This window comes from Gymnoscopelus microlampas (genome assembly GCF_963454915.1).
Source record: "Gymnoscopelus microlampas genome assembly, chromosome: 13".
NCBI classification, from domain to species: domain Eukaryota; kingdom Metazoa; phylum Chordata; class Actinopteri; order Myctophiformes; family Myctophidae; genus Gymnoscopelus; species Gymnoscopelus microlampas.
The window spans coordinates 13,461,777-13,481,063 of NC_139950.1; the positions used below are offsets into that span (position 1 = coordinate 13,461,777).

Genomic DNA, 19,287 nt, shown 5'->3' on the forward strand with positions numbered 1-19,287 from the left:
TCCCTACAGCTGAAAGAACTCACTCCAAACTCAGTGTGTGTGTGCGTGCACGTCAATGTGTCTTTGTGTGTGGGTGTGGCTGAAGATTGTCTATTGTGTAATTCAGAATAGCACCAAGTTGTCAACACATTTGTGTGTGTATGATATGCTATTATGAATTATTGTCATTGAAGCCTTAAAGCCCCACACTGTGTCTGTGTGTGTGTGCACGCGTGCATGTGTGTCTGTTTGTGTGTGTGCCTGTGTGCGCGCGTGTGTCCCAAGTTAAACAGCTGGTTTTGTCATATTATGGTTGTAGTTGTTTTACTGACTGAGACTACACCCATGGCTGAGCTGTGTGTGTGTGTGTGTGTGTGTGTGTGTGTGTGTGTGTGTGTGTGTCTGTCTGTGTGTGTGTGTGTGTGTGTGGGGCTTGCCTGCGGATGTGTTTGACGGGAAGTGTTTGTCTATTTGTGCATGTGTATATGTTGTTTGCTTTTGTCTTTAAGCGCAATTGTGTGTATGTGCATGCACCATGCACAGGTCAAGGTCATTGTTTACTTTGTGCGTGTGTGTGTGTTGCCATTGACCCATTATCATCAATACGTCACAGCCTCACCCCAATTACAATGGAATCTCTCTCCCTGTCTCTGTCTGTCTCTCTCGCACGCACACACACACACACACACACACACACACACACACACACACACACACACACACACACACACACCTGCACTCTATCTGTGTGTTCAGCAGTATTTGTAACCCAAGTGGTAATTGAAGTATGCTCTGACATTGAATTTTGCTTAGCTGTGTGTGTGTGTGTGTGTGTGTGTGTGTGTGTGTGTGTGTGTGTGTGTGTGTGTGTGTGCACACGCGGTATCCTCCTGCACTGCGACACAGTTAGCTTAACGGCTAACACAGTTAGCTTGTTTCCGTTCTTGGCTGTTATTAAATCACAACCATTCCAGAGACATGCTGCTTAGCATTGTATGACATCCACTGCTCTGTCATTCTGTCTCATTGTCTCTCTTGTGCTTAAAGCTGCAGTCCAGGAACTTTTTTTTATGAATAGAATGTTATTTCACTGGTTCTCAAATATTTAATGTGAAGGACCCCCATCCTGAAAAGATTTTGTGCCAGGGTCCCCCATACACGATTTGTGCTGTTATTGTTTAAAAGATATTCCAAAAATATCAAATGTTTTCAAGGTTCTCTTTGGTCTACAAAGTTATTACGTGCCGTGATGTACTGCCTGAATCTTATAGGCGCAATACCTCCCCCAGCCAACCGAGTCTCTTGTCTCTCAGCTGAGCAGTAGATATTTGGTCTCCCACGTTGGAGAAAATAGCTGAGAGCTGTTGAAAGTTCTGCCAAAGGCCAGTTTATTTGTATAGCACCTTCCAACAGCAAAGCAATTCAAAGTGCTTTACACAAAACATTGACTCATTGAGCATTGAGACACATTATATGATACATTTGAATCCAAATAAAAACGGAATAAGTTGAAATAAAGCTAGGGACAGAAAGCAGACCTGTCCCAGAGGTGTGGAGGGTTAGTGATGTAGCACAAGATGACACATAACTGTATATTATGGCCAATTCATAGACAGACAGAGATGGTGTACAGAGCAGATAAGAACTGGAGTTATATGATTAACTTTCTTGGTGTTAGGTGTTAAGGGTGTGTGTAAACAGCTTTTGCTCCTCTGAAAAACACGGGATGTGGAAGTCCTCACTTTCTTTCTCATGCATACGCACGCACACACGCGCACGCACAGTCTTGTTTACTGTTTAGAAGCAGTAGCGATGCACAGTGGCGTCAGTGATCCCAGGTCAGCAGGTTGGCTGAGTCATGGTCACCTAGCATGACACAGCTGAATGTCAGGTAGGCTACTGTAACATCACAGTCATACTGAATGTCAGGTACTGTAACATCACAGTCATACTGAATGTCGGGTACTGTCACATCACAGTCCTACTGAATGTCGGGTACTGTCACATCACAGTCCTATGGCTTTGCTGTAACAACGGTGTCATACGTGACATAAATGGCAGACCACAATTTGTTTTGATCTGAGCTTGTGGATCTGCTGTTTTTGGCTTGTGACGTATGACAAACTATTATTTTTTTTACCTTTTTTGACCCATAAAAATGGGTTTTGTTTACCTGGTATGCTAGTTACTAATACTGTATGTGCAGATGCTAGGTTTGATGTTGACCTGGTATGCTAGTTTGTGCAGATGCTAGGTTTGATGTTTACCTGGTATGCTAGTTAATATGTGCAGATAGATGCTAGGTTTTATGTTTACCTGCATGCTAGTTACCACGCAGCACTGAATTGTTGTCTTTGGACTTTATTTACGTGATCCTTTACCATGTTGTTTGTTTCTGGTGTTCATGTTGTTCGCTGTGATCTTTCACTGTGTAAGTTCCTGTGGATAAGTGTGTGTGATAATAAATGCCTAAATTGTACTTTTGTCAGTCAGTAAACAGTCAGTCAGTCCCGATGAGTCTGCGGTGAAGGTCACTCAACACTGCAGCTATTGTCTCACTGTGGCGCACACACACACACACACACACACACACACACACACACACACACACACACACACACACACACACACACACACACACACACACACACACACACACACACACACACACACACACACACACACACACACACAGTTCAGTTTAGTGTGTTTGTAAAAGAGACGGGTCATGTGAGAGAAAGAGTAGTCTTATTCATTTCGTGTGTGTGTGTGAAGGCCATTCCAGTTTCCTTCCAGAGAGCAATATGTTCTCCATGAGATCATGAACTGTTTGGCTTTATCATACCAGCTAGTTTTTGTGTGTGTGTGTGTGTGTGTGTGTGTGTGTGTGTGTGTGTGTGTGTGTGTGTGTGTGTGTGTGTGTGTGTGTGAGAGAGAACTTCCTTGCGTTGCGTGCCTATCTGTTCATACAATGTCATGTTGCTGCTGCACCTCAAGGATGTGTGTTTGTGTGTGTGTGTGTGTGTGTGTGTGTTTGTTTGTGCAAATTTAGTCTGCATTCTCAGACAGGAAACCTCTCCCAAACACACTGTCAAAGAACAATGGACTGATGGGATACACACACACACACACACACACACACACACACACACACACACACACACACACACACACACACACACACACACACACACAAACACACACACACCTAGGAAACACGTATGCATACAAACACATATTTACTCGGGGACGCATGACGATACACCTAGGAAACGCGTGCAGGAAATGCACAGGCACACACAATCAGCAGGGGTGTGGAAGAAGGTGTGTGTGTGTGCTCTCCCAGTAGCCATCTAAAGGTTCAAATCAATACAAATAAATCAAACCAACAATTACTATGGCGCTCAGGTGATCAGGAATAGAGTATCTGTCCATCACAATGGAGTCATCACAATTTAGTTTGCTCTTTCTTCCTTCTACACCACATCTCTGCACCGAAAATAGTCGATCTAGCTTGTAGATTGGCTATTCCCGCCGGCAGATCGTCTATTTATGGTGCGAAGAGATATGGTATAAAGCAGGGGTCTTCAACACTTTTTGAGGCCAAGGAAGGACCCCCTTAGCTGAGAAAGAGATGTAGCAGGGACCCCCACTACATATTATTATTGCATCCAATTGTGTTACACATTAAACTTTTTCATAGATTTCATAGATGGCTTCATAGTCTGCACTATCATCAGTGTTGCCGCTGCGTAAAATTAATCCAACATCCTAATAGAAAAGATATTGTTTGTGTAAACAAACAATATCTTTTCTATTAGGATGTTGGATTCATGTTGATGTGTGATTGTCACTTAAACAGTTTTATTGTAAACTTGACCTTTGGCTCTGTACTTGGTCTGCACTTTTTGTCCCCCTCTACACCAAATCTCTTAGCCGAAAATAGCTGATCTAGAAGGCGTTTTGAGTTTGTAGATCGGCTATTTTCGGCAAATGTTCCCCTCAGAATAGGGATGCTAGGGTTCATATGGTTAATGTAAAAAAAAAAGGAGAAAAAATAATAATTTCATAAATAAAAAATCTAGTAGTGGAAATTGCAGCTTGTAGATCTGCTATTTTCAAGTTTGGAAACAACTGATCTAAACACACCAATGCTGTTAGTAGCAGTTCTATTACTGTATCTGACGTGATCACATGGTGCACACCATAACATATCTCTCTCTCTTTCTCTTTGTGTGTAGATGAGCGTGAGGCTGTTCAGAAGAAGACCTTCACCAAGTGGGTGAACTCCCACCTGTCCAGAGTGTCCGGAAGGATCACTGACCTCTATATGGACCTGAGAGATGGACGCAGTCTCATCAAACTGCTGGAGGTCCTGTCTGGAGAGAGACTGGTACGAACGCACCACAACGTCATTGATTCAAGTTCTCGAGGCGCCACCACTGATTTTTGCCATTTGGATTCCATACAGTCAACATGTCTTTCTCTTGGCTTTCTCTAAAGCAGTCATTTTCAAACTTTTTTCATGACAAGGACCCCCAAATTGATATGTATTTGGCCGCGGACCCCCATCTCAAAATGTTTTGTGCCAGGGACCCCCAGAACATAAGATTTGTGTTTGAGAAAATAGCAGATGTACAAGCTCTCAGTGCTCTAAAGGATGATAATATGCTTGTTTGCGTGCCGGTGTCACACACTGAAAATAGCAAATCTACAAGCTCAGAATGTGTTGCAACACGATGTGTTCTGAGCTTGTAGAGGCACGCAAACGAGTATACATCGGGCATAATGGTAATAATAGATATTAAACTTATATTAAAATGAAAGATTATTTGAATTGGTCAAACTAGCAATGGAAGCATATCCTATAAAAACCATAATGCTCTTGGATATTTCATAAAAACAAAGGTTAAACCCTCAATCTGCGATTTCTTTAACTGGTTGGTTGCATGTAGAACAGCGGGAACTTACATTTAGACAGATAATACCTAAACATCATATTTTTGCATATTGTGCTAATTTGTAAAAGGTATTCGAGAAACCGACCAGAGGATACAACTCAAACAAGTGTCTTTTATGGGTTTATTTTGTTTCCATTCACACACAAACACTCACACCCTATGTAAACACTTCTGTAGTTATTAGAACGTTAGTTAGTTAGGTTATAAACCTGAAATACAAACACAGGTACATAACAATAATTACTGACATGAAATATACCTACACAAACTATAATATATGTGAGAAATAAGTATTGTCGTGCAAAGCACGCTCATATTCTACATACCGTCTGTCCGTCGGCGCTCTTAATAGTAAAATGAGAGCGGAACTAGTAAACACTGACGCATGTGTAGAACGCTTGGTCACATTAGCAAACATAACAAATGGCTAAATATCCCTCTGAAAATGAGATGGTAAATATGTAAATCACCCAATTACTAGGACCGCAATTTCTATGTGCGGATTAAAACGCTAATAAACCTAAATCTAACGCAAATAAAGAATTAAATCACGTTAAAGCGGAAGTACGTCATTCCATCATCAAGCATTCAACACAGGATGGCGCTAGAAGGCCACATATGCAGGTAACATGTCAATACACACGCCGCCGCCATCATATTGAATCTGGAAACGCATCTATGTCATTTTAGATTTCTTTGGCTATTCAAAAATAGCAGATATACAAGCTCATAGTGCGAACATTTGTACAATATTTTGTTCCCATTAAGACCTAGAACGCATCTGTGTCACTTTAAGATTTATTTGGCTGTTGAAAAATAGCAGATATACAAGCTCATTTTTTTTTTTATTAAAAAAAAAAACTTTTAGGATTTAGGAGGAAAATGTAAGAATCGCCTCAGGTCTTAATGGGTTAAAAAAAAAATATATATATTCAAAGATTAGCAAAATCCACATCGTTGCGGTCTCCATATTTTAACTTTTTGTGTTTTTTCGTAAAATAACGCCCTACTTGATCATGTCACACAAAAGCATCGAAAGTAGTACAACCTTTATATGAGCTTGTCGATCTACTACTTTTGCTGTTTTGAACTTGAATCCTGTAAAGTAACAGTTTTGGACATAATGAGGTTTCCACCCCGACAGAGACGTCATGGCAGGTCCCTGCATGCACTCACATGCACGTACTCTTTATCTTTCACCATCTTTATCCGTCACTTTCTCTTTCTCTTCGTTTGCGTTCCTCTTACAATCTGAAGTAAAAGCTACATTCCGTGAGGAGAGACATAATTGCAGCTGTAACACCCGGGATTCGAACCCAGGTCTCTGCTTGTGAGACCAAACGTCTACATACAGTACCTGCCGCTCATCCAAGAGGAGAGATATTTGTATGAACATACTCTACCATACTGATTGGTTAGACTAAAAATGTTAAAATAAGTTCTGGATTGCGGCTTTAATCACACAATTTTACGTGTGTGTGTGTCAGGGTAGTGTTACTGCCAGCCTGCTGTCACCATAGGAACTAGCCCCTTTCGGGACCCTGTTTACCTTTTTTGTATTTGGGAAGACGGTAACCAGGGTCCCTTGACGCTCAAAGCACTCTCTCTCATATTCGCGGGTACCACTGTCTCGTCTCGGGCTAATAGCTCGTCGCTGGGAAGTTGCAGAGATTTCTCAAAGGTACCAAAAAGAGCAATACTAAACCGCGGTTAATCTGCATTAATGCGCTCGGATCGGTTTAACATTTTTAATCATTTAGTAAAGCTAAATTTCCTCTCTCAAACAATGCTCCACTTCCCATGTCCCGCCTCCCCGCGTTGTGATTGTCATGCAAGCATGTAGGAGCTCGCCAATCAGAGGCAGTACCGTAGGACCATAGAGTTATTCGTAGGACGCGCAGCTTGTCAGTCACAACGCGGGGAGGCGGGACATGGGAAGTGGAGCATTGTTTGAGAGAGGAAATTTAGCTTTACTAAATGATTAAAAATGTTAAACGGCAGCGCCGATCCGAGCGCATTAATGCAGATTAACCGCGGTTTAGTATTGCTCTTTTTGGTACCTTTGAGAAATCTCTGCAACTTCCCAGCGACGAGCTATTAGCCCGAGACGAGACAGTGGTACCCGCGAATATGAGAGAGAGTGCTTTGAGCGTCAAGGGACCCTGGTTACCGTCTTCCCAAATACAAAAAAGGTAAACAGGGTCCCGAAAGGGGCTACATAGGAACCAGAATATATTACACACACTCTCCCTCACTCTGCTCTCTTTTGCTTTCTCTTCCTACTGTATGGATCCTTTCTTTCTCTGACGCACACACACACACACACACACACACACACACACACACACACACACACACACACACACACACACACACACACACACACACACACACACACACACACACACACACACACACACACACACAGAGAGAGAGAAAGAGATCTAGTTTAGTACAGAGGCAACTCGGGTCAACTTCACATAACTAAGTATATATTATGTGGTTAGAAAAACGGTGTCCTGGTAAACTAGACAGTAACTAGGTTTCCCATTAAAATGCAAATATTGCTCTCTCTCTCTCTCTCTTCAATTAGTGTAAATAGTTGCAGCTTTGTGTTGCAAACAGTTGCAGCTGATTATGCTGTTCTCATACATACATGCATGCATACATGCATGCATAGAGACAGACAGACAGACAGACAGACAGACAAGTCACTTGTAGCATTGGCTGGCACGGCTTAAAATTGTCAAAAGTATTAATTTTATTATTATTTTCAAATATGTTTATTGAAATTTTGTATTTATTTTTTTTTTTAAAGTTAAAAAATGTGGAAACATTTTGAAATATTCTGGACATTTTTGTCTAATCAATAAATAAAACTAAATAGGGACACCAGGGTTAATGTGGTTCGTAAGTCGGCCATGTTGTAAACAAAACCCAGAGGATGTGGAACCAGAGCCAACTGGTCTGGTTCCAGTGTGAACTGGGAGCGCTGGTCCTCTCACCCTGGGAGGGAGGAAGTGGAGATGAGAGAGAAGAAAAGAAGATGACGGGCAAAGAAAGAGAGAGAGAGAAAGCAAGGGGAATTTAAGAACTTCTCAAAAGCCAGAAGCAGTGGGGGGGTGGAACGAGGGATCCATGATGGAGGGCTGAGGAAGGAAAGAATGATGGAAAGGATGCGAGGGAGGGGGGGGGGACAAGATAGAGGGATGGAAGTGAAAATGAGAGATTGAGAAGGAAAACAAGGGAGGCGGGAATAGCATGAAAGCGTGAGAGAAAAGAGGAATGGAGAGAGAGAGAGAGGGAGACGGAGGAGAGACAGAGAGAGTTAGTTATGAATGGATTCATTCAGGGAGTGTGTGAGTGTGTCTCGTGTTGAAACTGATCCAGGGTGGACGTCCGACGTCTCGGGCCTTCGTCCAGCTGTCTGTCTGTCTGTCTGTCTGTCTGTCTGTCTGTCTGTCTGTCCTCCTGTCAGCGGGTTGGAACCATGTGGTGTGTTCTGGTCACATGGTCCAAAGCACTGCTTTCTGGAAGCAGGTGATATTTAGACACATGAATACCATCTGACAGCACAACAACAGCCTTTAACCCATTAAATGTCTCCTAAATCCCAACAGTATGTTATCAGTGGTGCTCAATATTTTTCATGTGTGTCAAGGACCCCCAAATTGATATGTATTTGGCCGCCGACCCCCATCTCAAAATATTTTGTTCCAGGGACCCCCAGAAGCAAAGAGTTAAGAATGTTCGCATTAAAATATAATATATATTCAAAGATTTGCACACATTTTTGAAAATTGTCAAAAATAGCAGATTTACAAGCTCGTAGAGTGGCACTCTGTGCCGCGCTATGAGCTCAAATAAAAAAAATCACAGCCAGTGTGAAGAGAGTGGTGCCTTTGAAAGTGTAACTGGTTGCGTCCTTGTGTTGCAATCAGCAACAATATGTTGTCACGTGACACGTGACAACATATTGTCACGTGTCACGTGAAGCTTGACCAATCAGCCGTGCTCAAACATACGGACGGACATACGGACATACGGACACACGGACAAAGTCAAATGTAGGAGTGGTTGGCACCACTCAAAAATGACACAGATGTGTTATGGGTTAAACAATCACACACACACACACACACACACACACACACACACACACACACACACACACACACACACACACACACACACACACACACACACACAATATGACACAACCGCCCCCCCCCCCCCCCCACACACACACACCCACACACCCACACACATACACGCACACACGTTCTGACTGATTGATAAAATCTGCTGTTGCGTTGTGTGTGCCATCTGTCTCTCCTACACTGTCTAAAATGTGATTATGAAAAGGTGCCACTATAACTCATCTGACGGCTGTTTGGTTCCATCTGAGCCAGTAGTACAGTGTGTTCTGTGTGATGTCAAACATCTGCATGCCTGCAGGACTGTACTGCTCTGGTAAAGTAGGTTAACACAACATACAAGTTGAGCATCTCTCTATCTGCCTCTCTCTCTCTCTCTCTCGTAAGCTAGATTTAGACCAGCACCGCACCAGTGCCGCACACCAAAGATAGCAGATCTACAAGCCCACCAACGTGCTGTGGTGGGCTTTTAGATCTGCTATATGTCGTGCGCGAGGACACACCGGACCGCACACAACTAAGTATAAATCAGGCCTCACGTCCTTCTATTTTGTTGACGCTTTCTGTCTGTCAATTTAAAGGAGTAGTTCAGACAGTAGGAAAGCTATGAGGAAGACTGCGTAGGAGAGACGGACACTGGCTGAGAGGGAAACATTATACAAACGGCACCATTGATGGGTTTTAACACTTTTTTAAAGGATGTTTAAATGAATGCGTTCCCTCCCTGCAGCCTAAACCCACAAAGGGCAGGATGCGTATCCACTGTCTGGAGAACGTGGACAAGGCCCTGCAGTTCCTCAAGGAGCAGAGAGTCCACCTGGAGAACATGGGCTCCCATGACATCGTGGACGGGAACCACCGGCTCACCCTGGGCCTCATCTGGACCATCATCCTGCGCTTCCAGGTACCCTGTCTGTCTGTCTGTCTGTCTGTCTGTCTGTCTGTCTGTCTGTCTGTCTGTCTGTCTGTCTGTCTGCCTGTCTGTCTGTCTGTCTGTCTGTCTGTCTGTGTTGACACTGAAGTCTGTGTCGCTCGCCAAAAATAGCCAAATTCCGGAATTCAACATTTACTTGAGTAAAAGTACAAAAGTAATGTTATCAAAATATACTTAAAGTACCAAAAGTAAAAGTACTCATTGTGCAGAATGTCACATTTCACAAGTTAAAAAAGTATAAAAAATCCTTTGAAAATAGCTGATCTAGATCAGCTGATCTAGATCAGCTTTTTTCAAATGGCCAAAATATATATACGGCTGCTGAAGTGGTTTGTGTGTTTTGTAAAAATAATCAAAATCTACAAAGTAACTAGTAACTAAAGTTTTCATATAATTATAGTGGAGTAAAAGAGATGTAGATGTTACTTTACACCACTTCTCAACAATGTCGTTACCACAGCAACCAATGCAGTTCAATAAAGGAAAGATCAAGTTGATGTGAAAACGTTTTATTGAATAAAAGATGAAACATTTTGGCGATTAGACTCTGTTAAGATTTAACGTATAGGATTTTAATGGGGAGAACCCCCCCCCCCCCCCCTGGAGTCTAGATGCTTGTGGCAGTGCAGATGAACCTCCTTCCTTCTCAACTCTAGACAAATGAGACTTTAACAAGGTGGAGTTGAGGACTGAGGTGGGGTGCTCAACACTGTGAATGAAAGGATGTTTGATCTTCCTTATTAAACTCGCGCTTAGAGCTACATATAGGTCAACGATGTCTGAATTACACAGATCCGATCACTTTGCACATAACGGTGTTGGACAGCCAGTCCTAAAGATCGGATTTGCCTCCAGTCACGAACAAAGCCACTGTCAACTCGGCACAAATCAAAGTAAAATTAAAGGCCATTATGCCAGTCTCACATGGAGTGTCACTTCCAAATCTAATTGAACCAAACAGTCAGCAGCAGGTGAACCTGCCATGTTGTTTGTAACATCTTCCACCTTCTTTCATCTGACATTAACGTGCACGTCTGCTCTGGGATTGTTTGATCTACCCACAACACAGTGTTTTGTTATGTGATCGTCTGCTTCGCTCTGTCACTAGATGTGACGCTGAACAGCCCAGTCTGTTCTTTAAGCTGTGTGTTTTATCCTCGTTCAACACAGTGAGGTGGTGTGTGTGTGTGTGTGTGTCAGGGTTTCCGCTAGGCATTTGTATGGCCAGCTAACAAATGTGACATCTTTTTCAGATTGTAGCAAATCGCTCTTTGGAATGAATTGATGAATGATGTCATTTTGTGACAAGTTGTACAACTTTGAGGTCCTGTATGCGTATATCTGAAGATGACGCCTTGGCTATATCCTTCATTGCGTCTGTGTTGTGTTTATATATCTGTTTAGGAAGGCAGCAGGCTCTCTGAAAAAAAGCTCACAACGTGTCATACCGCGTTGTGAGCTTGTGGATCGGCTATTTTTGCAGAACGTTCGTCCCCAGAATAGAGAGGCTAGGATTCACGTGGTTAAAATCTATGAACGTCCCTGAAGTTTACACCGATTTTGTCTGTCTGTGTGTGCGCCTTAGATCCAGGACATCAGTGTGGAGACGGAGGACAACAAGGAGAAGAAGTCCGCTAAAGACGCCCTGCTGCTCTGGTGTCAGATGAAGACTGCAGGGTGAGCTGAGCACACACACGCACACGGACACACACCTGCACACAGACACATACTGTACACCTGCACACGGACACATACACACCCACACAAAGGTCAGAAAATATATTGTGTAATAAAAAACACACCATTTAAAATTGCGTATATATATTTTACAGCTGAAACTGACACGGCTACAAATTGTTTGATATTTCATATCCACCCAAAACACAATGAGATAGATTTGATAAGAGTAAAACTAAGGACAATTTTTATGTTAGTTTTGTAAACATACAATACAGTTTCGGTTATGTATTGATTTATTTTCTTTTTTCACATCCAACTATAATAACCTTACCAGTGAGCTGCTCACTCATTCTATGCACTGTTACCAATGAGACCTGGACGCATGAAACTAGTTTTTGTTCATTATTATGGAGTTTTCAAATAAAGACATTCACCGCTGCATGTTCATGCACAAACCTTCAAGTTCCTCTCGTTAGACAGACTTACACACTTGCTTCCTGTTCACCATGTTGTTGTCTAGTAGAGGACCAGGTGGGCATAATGATGGAATCAATAAAAACATACCGTTGTCTTCTTCTTCTCAGCTATCCCAACGTCAACATCCACAACTTCTCCACCAGTTGGAGAGACGGGATGGCCTTCAACGCCCTCATCCACAAACACAGGTAACACATAACGACCATTATACCTCATTACACCTCATTATACCTCATCCACAAACACAGGTAACCCATAATGACCATTATACCTCTTTACACCTCATTATACCTCATCCACAAACACAGGTAACACATAATGACCATTATACCTCATTACACCTCATTATACCTCATCCACAAACACAGGTAACCCATAATGACCATTATACCTCTTTACACCTCATTATACCTCATCCACAAACACAGGTAACACATAATGACCATTATACCTCATTACACCTCATTATACCTCATCCACAAACACAGGTAACACATAACGACCATTATACCTCATTACACCTCATTATACCTCATCCACAAACACAGATAACACATACCTCCTTAAACCATTATACCTCATTTAACACACATTAAAGACACATTTGTATACATGATAATGTTCCATATTTAGGAAAAGTCAAGAAAGGGAATGTCTCTATGAGCTTCCTGCACAAAGTGAATTGATTTCAAAATCGTTTTTGTTTTGTTTTTTACCTCAGGACTACATGCTAGCATAAGACATCCCAACAAAGTTCTTATGGCCCATAAGAAAAAAAACCTTCTTATTGACAAGAGACCTTTCATAATCCTTTGATCTTTTGACAGGTTAACCCCCCCCCCCCCTCTAGATCTGACAGGCTAGTTCTGACAGTCAAAACATCTAGGTGCTCCATAAGCACTTTGTTCTGATGTCTTATGGTAGCATGTAGCCCCCTTCAGTATCCCAAGTGTTTAATAGTGACTTTAAGGAGTCATGTTAACAAAGCATAAACATCAAATTCACTACTCCAATGGTTATTGTACTGTATATTAATGGTGTGTAATGTGCTTGTGTGTGATCCAGACCAGACCTGATAGACTTCGACAAGCTGAAGAAGTCCAACGCTCATCATAACCTGCAGAATGCCTTCAACCTGGCAGAAGCACACCTAGGACTCACCAAGCTACTGGACGCCGAGGGTGAGGCCGCATGCACACATTTAAAAATGTATTTATGTCCACATAAGAGATACAATGTAAGGACACAAATATTTACAAGGTGCTGTAAAAAATAGTAACACTGTCTTCGCCATACCAATAATAGAAGAGATTGCACAGAATTTCGCAAGCCATTTAGCTACTTTTTTTGGCATCCCAAGCCTCTTACAACCAACCTATGTACATGTCCTAGGCTGCCACAGATAAACACAAGTAGATTGCATCTATAACCTATTCACCTGTTTCCTAGGCTGTGTGCAGGCCCGGATTGGACGGTCTGGCACTTCTGGCAGATGCAAAAAATATATATTTTTTAAATTAATAGAAATTTGCCGGCCCGGTCCACTCACTACATTGTCATAGGGGGGTTGAAGTGATAGTGACACTTTGGTGGAGGGGAGGTAGAGACTTTGTTCCCCCCGGCCCCCGCTCAAGTGGTTTGCTCCGTACGCTTGGCGTAAACCACTTCAAAAAAAGCCGGGCGGGAATACGTCAATAGAATGTAAGCAGGTGGATTCTACTGTCAGGAGAATGGAGAGAAAACAAAACAAAAAAGTAAAGGCTGATGCGGAGAAAGTACGAGCTAAAAAACGAAAATGTCTGGACGCTGATGGGGGGAAAGGTTTAAAAATAACAAAGCTGTTAGCCCAACAGCAGTCTGCTGAAAATAGTGTTAATGTCGGTCCATAAGCAGTCGCACAGCAGTCAGTGCTCGCACATGATGTGAGCGAAGCTTTTCCACATTAAAATGAATCAAAAACCGTCTGAGGAGCACAGCATGACAGAAACACCTCTAGAGTCGAGGCCTTTATGCTGATGGCAATTGAAAAATATACTCTTGTGTCTTTGGACAAGGACTGCATCATCGACCGAAAGCGCACTGATGCGACAGCTGCTCATTCAATAAGGTAGAACATAGCCTACAGTACTTGTTTATTAATCTATTTTATTCTATTGTGCTTTGGTCAATTAATTGGGCAGCTGCCTGTGTGCGTCTTAACGCAGTGCAAGGTTGGTGTGTGCGTTACAGTTCTTGTGTTTTTGGCCGCCGGGCCCTGCTCTTTGTCTCAGGGTGAATTTGGTTGTAATAGACTAAAGAGTTTAACTATTCGGTGTGGCCTTATTTGATGATGCTGCAGCTTGATGTGAGATATGGGGCCTGCAGCAGCAGCCAGTGTTGTCAGGTCGGCGTTTTCCCCAAGATTTTATTTGAAAATAGCAGATATAATAGCTCACAACGAGTCGCATCGTGATTCGTGACGCGTTGTGAGCTTGTAGATCTGCTATTTTCAAATTAAAGGGCTCATGTGGCCCATTGTCGCTTCTTTTGGGCTTGTTTTCCTAGACCTGGTTGTTTGTTTCTCTCATAGAACCTGGCAACACTGCCCGCAGCGGGCAGTTATTGGTGGCGGGTTTCGTGTGTTTCTCTGGAGTGTGAAGCTGTATATTAAGTGTAACAAATAATCCTATGCATATAGGCAATGTGTAGATCATTTGATAGACAAGTGAGCGCTATGATATTAAACTTGGACTGTGACTAGATCGCCGTAAAATGGAGCTACTGACGACGTGACCTATAAATGGAGTAATAGTAAAGAATAGGTTCCTATGTATATTTGTGAAATATGAACATCTACAATGGTTCAATAATAATTAGCATGGATTATTACAAAAGAAAAACATCTACCATTTTAAATTGGTCTAGTAACTAATTAGCATAGGATAGCTAAAACGTTTGACAAGCAATAATCAAAATACAACTAACACAATTATATTCTTCGTTTTGTTTTATATATATTTAGAACACACTATTATTACTGTTGCAATGTTATTTAACATTGCAACAGTAATGTTATTGGCCTAAAATAAAATATAAAGCAGAACAAATAAAGTGAAATCAGGCAAAAATAAGAATTAAATAACATAACCCTAACCTAATCCTAACCCTAAAACCGAAATAAAGTCACCAGAAATCGAAAAGAAACTAACAAAATCCTCCAATTAACCGCAATTTTTTTTCGCGCGCGGCCGACCCCCGCTATGGGCCGGTGAAGATCACAAATGCCAGGGCCGATTTTCTGTGCCAGTCCGTGCCTGGCTGTGTGTTTTCCACTTCCTGTCGATTTGATCCAATGAAATCCAATGAAACTGGTCAGATGACCAATGATATTCAATGAAATCGACAGGAAGTGGAAAACACACTGCCTAGGAAACAGGTGAATAGCTCTGTGATGGTATGGAGGAGCAGCTGGTATTTAATGACTTTAGTCATACAAGCTTCCTCTATGCTAGAGTCAAAGGTGCAGCAGGCCACTTCAAGAATAGAAACTGATTAGGAGCCTTAGTTGACAACAACAACATCTGGTGTATTAGCAGAGAGATGTGCAAAGATTTCACACACACACACACACACACACACACACACACACACACACACACACACGCACACGCACACACGCACACAAACCCTCAACGCTGCTGAATTCTGAGGGTTTGAACCTTCCTTCCTTTTCTTTATGTAAAGCGACTTTGAGTACTTAAAAAAGTGCTATATAAATCTGAGTTATTATTATTAAAAATATGATTCTATCTGCATTACAATGAGTCAAATGTGACTTTTCCTCTCCTCTCCAGACATCAGCGTGGACCATCCGGATGAGAAGTCCATCATCACATACGTAGTGACCTACTATCACTACTTCTCTAAGATGAAGGCCCTGAAGGTGGAAGGAAAGCGTATTGGAAAGGTACAGAGGGCCTACTTTAATGAAGGAGACCTCAGCCACATCCTCTCCTCACAGTACATATAATCGCTGTCAGGCAGAAACCTTGTATCATTATGTCATATTTGCCCAATTTCATTCCCCAATTTATTTTTTGTCATATGACAGTGTCACGGAGAACTAGCGAAAATAGCCAATCTACAAGCGTGTGAGCTTGTAGATCGGCTATTGTAATATTTTTTCTTTAACATTTTTGCCTATAATGGCATTGTGTCCCATAATGGGTATGCTAGGTTGAAGTCTGTCTGTCTAAATATTTAAACAATGAAAAGTATTAACAAGAGCTTGTGACTAAATGATGACTGGACCTATTGGAACACAGGCTATTTTTTCCAATCCTGAAAAGTAACGTTTTTGGACGTACAAATTTCCCACCCGACTGTGATGAAATTATATAGAGTAGAGTGTTCCAGGGATGTCATATTGCTGTTGTCAGAAGCAGGAAGTTAGCATCTTCCTGTTTCTTTCGTGAAAAAAAATATTATTGCCGAAAATAAGCTCTATGGCGACTAAAAGTTGGCGATACTTTTACAAATAACAATCTTCACAAATGGCCACTTTCTATTGGTCGCTTAATAAGCAAAAAGCCATTCAAAGATACATTGTTAGTCCTTAGCGGAAACTCGCCTTCAGGACACAGAAAAACACACAATGTAGCAATACATGTCACTTGAGTAACATGTCAGCTACTACAATACACAATACAATATACACAATACACTTGTGCTCAAAAACCCATAGACTTTGAGTGAGAGAACCAGGAAGTGCAAAATGGGACTACAAACGTTGGCAGTCTATTGTCGAGGAGTTGCTGGTGCTTGAATTAATACAAAATAATGGCTAATTCATACTTGTTGCATGCCGGCGGCGTCATGTGACAGAGCATGAAATGAGCTTTACGCTGCACTCCGTAACTTACAGTATGCCCTCTCCTGGCAGAGAGAGGTAATCGCACCTGGGATTCGAACCCGGGTCTCCCATGCACATCTACCGGGGTCTAAATGCCTCAGTGGAAGAGTAGGGAGACCACCTCCAACCATTGTAGATGTACTAGTATTTTATGTATATTATATTATCGTCTCTGTCGGTTGGAAACATATGTCCAAAACTGTTACTTTTCAGGATTCAAATTCAAAAATAGCAAAAGTATCAGATCTGAAATCTCAAAACGCGTCACTTCACGCCGCATTTCGAGCTTGTGGATCTGATGCTTTTGTGTGACACTGTAGTATGATCAAGTAGGGCGTTAATTCATGAAAAAAATCAAAAAGTTAAATTATGGAGATAAGAGGTTTCTGCCCGACAGCAACGATATGATTTGTTTTATTAATTTAAGTAAGTTCCGGATTGCCGCTTCAAGACTGCTCAGTCCTGAGCAGTCATGAGGAAGGTGTTGCTGTTAATACATTATTGATGGCACCGATCTGTTGTCCTGAAGCTTGACTTTGTGTCTGAAATATGATATTGTGTCCTGCAGGTTTTGGAAAACGCCATCGAGACAGAGAAGATGGTCGAGAAGTATGAATCGCTGGCCTCAGATCTGCTGGAGTGGATTGAACAGACCATCATTATCCTCAACAACCGCAAGTTCGCCAACTCTCTGGTCGGAGTTCAACAGCAACTACAGGCCTTCAACACCTACCGTACTGTAGAGAAACCACCCAAGTTAGTAACGCAAACACACGTAACACCTACCTACTGTATTGTAGAGAAACCAACCATGTTAGTAACCCAATCACACGTAACACCTACTTACTGTATTGTAGAGAAACCAACCAAGTTAGTAACGCAAACACACATAACACCTACCTACTGTATTATAGAGAAACCAACCAAGTTAGTAACACAAACACACATAACACCTACCTACTGAATTGTAGAGAAACCAACCAAGTTAGTAACGCAAACACACGTAACACCTACCTACTGTATTGTAGAGAAACCAACCATGTTAGTAACCCAATCACACGTAACACCTACTTACTGTATTGTAGAGAAACCAACCAAGTTAATAACGCAAACACACATACAGCTACCTACTGTATTATAGAGAAACCAACCAAGTTAGTAACACAAACACACATAACACCTACCTACTGAATTGTAGAGAAACCAACCAAGTTAGTAACGCAATCACACATAACACCTACCTACTGAAATGGAGAGAAACCAAACAAGTTAGTAACGCAACCACACATAACACCTACTTACTGTATTGTAGAGAAACCAACCAAATTAGTAATGCAAACACACATAACGCCTACCTACCGTACTGTAGAGAAACCAACCAAGTTAGTATTCACTTCTACTAATGAATTTAGTAACACAAACACCCACATCACCTACTGTACTGTAGCAGATATACTGTAAAGTCCTCCGAGACAGCCATCACCTCAGAGTTAGACCCTACTCACTCCAAGACACACACACACACACACACACACACACACACACATTTAGAGGTTAGGTTTACAGGTGTCTGATTATTACTTAGTCACGCGCCAAAGAATGAATATCTACAAGCGCACAATGCTGCGACTCGTTGCGAGCTTGCAGATCATCTACTTTCGGCTTAAGGGTTAAACATTTCTACAAAATGTATATAATGGTATTCATAAAACCACCAACCTAGAAAGTATACTAATACCACCCCTGTGTGTGTGTGTGTGTGTGTAGGTTCACAGAGAAGGGCAACCTGGAGGTGCTGCTGTTCACCATCCAGAGTAAGATGAGAGCCAACAACCAGAAGGTGTACACCCCCAGAGAAGGAAAACTCATCTCTGACATCAACAAGGTCTTTAACACCTCCATTACAGTACTCCTGTCTTAAAGGAGTAGTTCACCCAAAGAATACTCATTATCTATCAACTAAACACCCCATGACGCCTTGAATTCATGGAGATTCCTTGTCGCATTCCTGAGCCAATAATTTGATGACCAGCGGAGTCTCCTACTCCTACTGAGCAGCCACCCGGTCATCAAATTATTGGCTTAGGAATGCGTCAAAAACAAACAAATCTCCATGAATTCCAGCTTTCATGGGGTGTGTAATTGATAAGTACTCCTTTAACTAGGGTTGTCAAACGTATCCATACGTTGATGCTTTTCCGAAACCAC

At 41.9% G+C, this 19,287-nt stretch overlaps 1 protein-coding gene across 2 annotated transcripts in view; it reads left to right on the forward strand.

The window, feature by feature from the left end:
* sptbn1 (spectrin, beta, non-erythrocytic 1) overlaps window positions 1-19,287 on the forward strand; it is a 119,351-nt gene that overhangs the window by 59,265 nt on the left and 40,799 nt on the right. For both annotated transcript variants that reach the window (XM_084077015.1, XM_084077014.1), the window contains 8 exons: window positions 4,221-4,372; window positions 9,828-10,001; window positions 11,617-11,708; window positions 12,296-12,376; window positions 13,254-13,369; window positions 16,022-16,134; window positions 17,648-17,835; window positions 18,847-18,964. In XM_084077015.1, coding sequence (XP_083933141.1) covers window positions 4,221-4,372; window positions 9,828-10,001; window positions 11,617-11,708; window positions 12,296-12,376; window positions 13,254-13,369; window positions 16,022-16,134; window positions 17,648-17,835; window positions 18,847-18,964 — 1,034 coding nt within the window. The remainder of the gene's footprint in view (window positions 1-4,220; window positions 4,373-9,827; window positions 10,002-11,616; window positions 11,709-12,295; window positions 12,377-13,253; window positions 13,370-16,021; window positions 16,135-17,647; window positions 17,836-18,846; window positions 18,965-19,287) is intronic.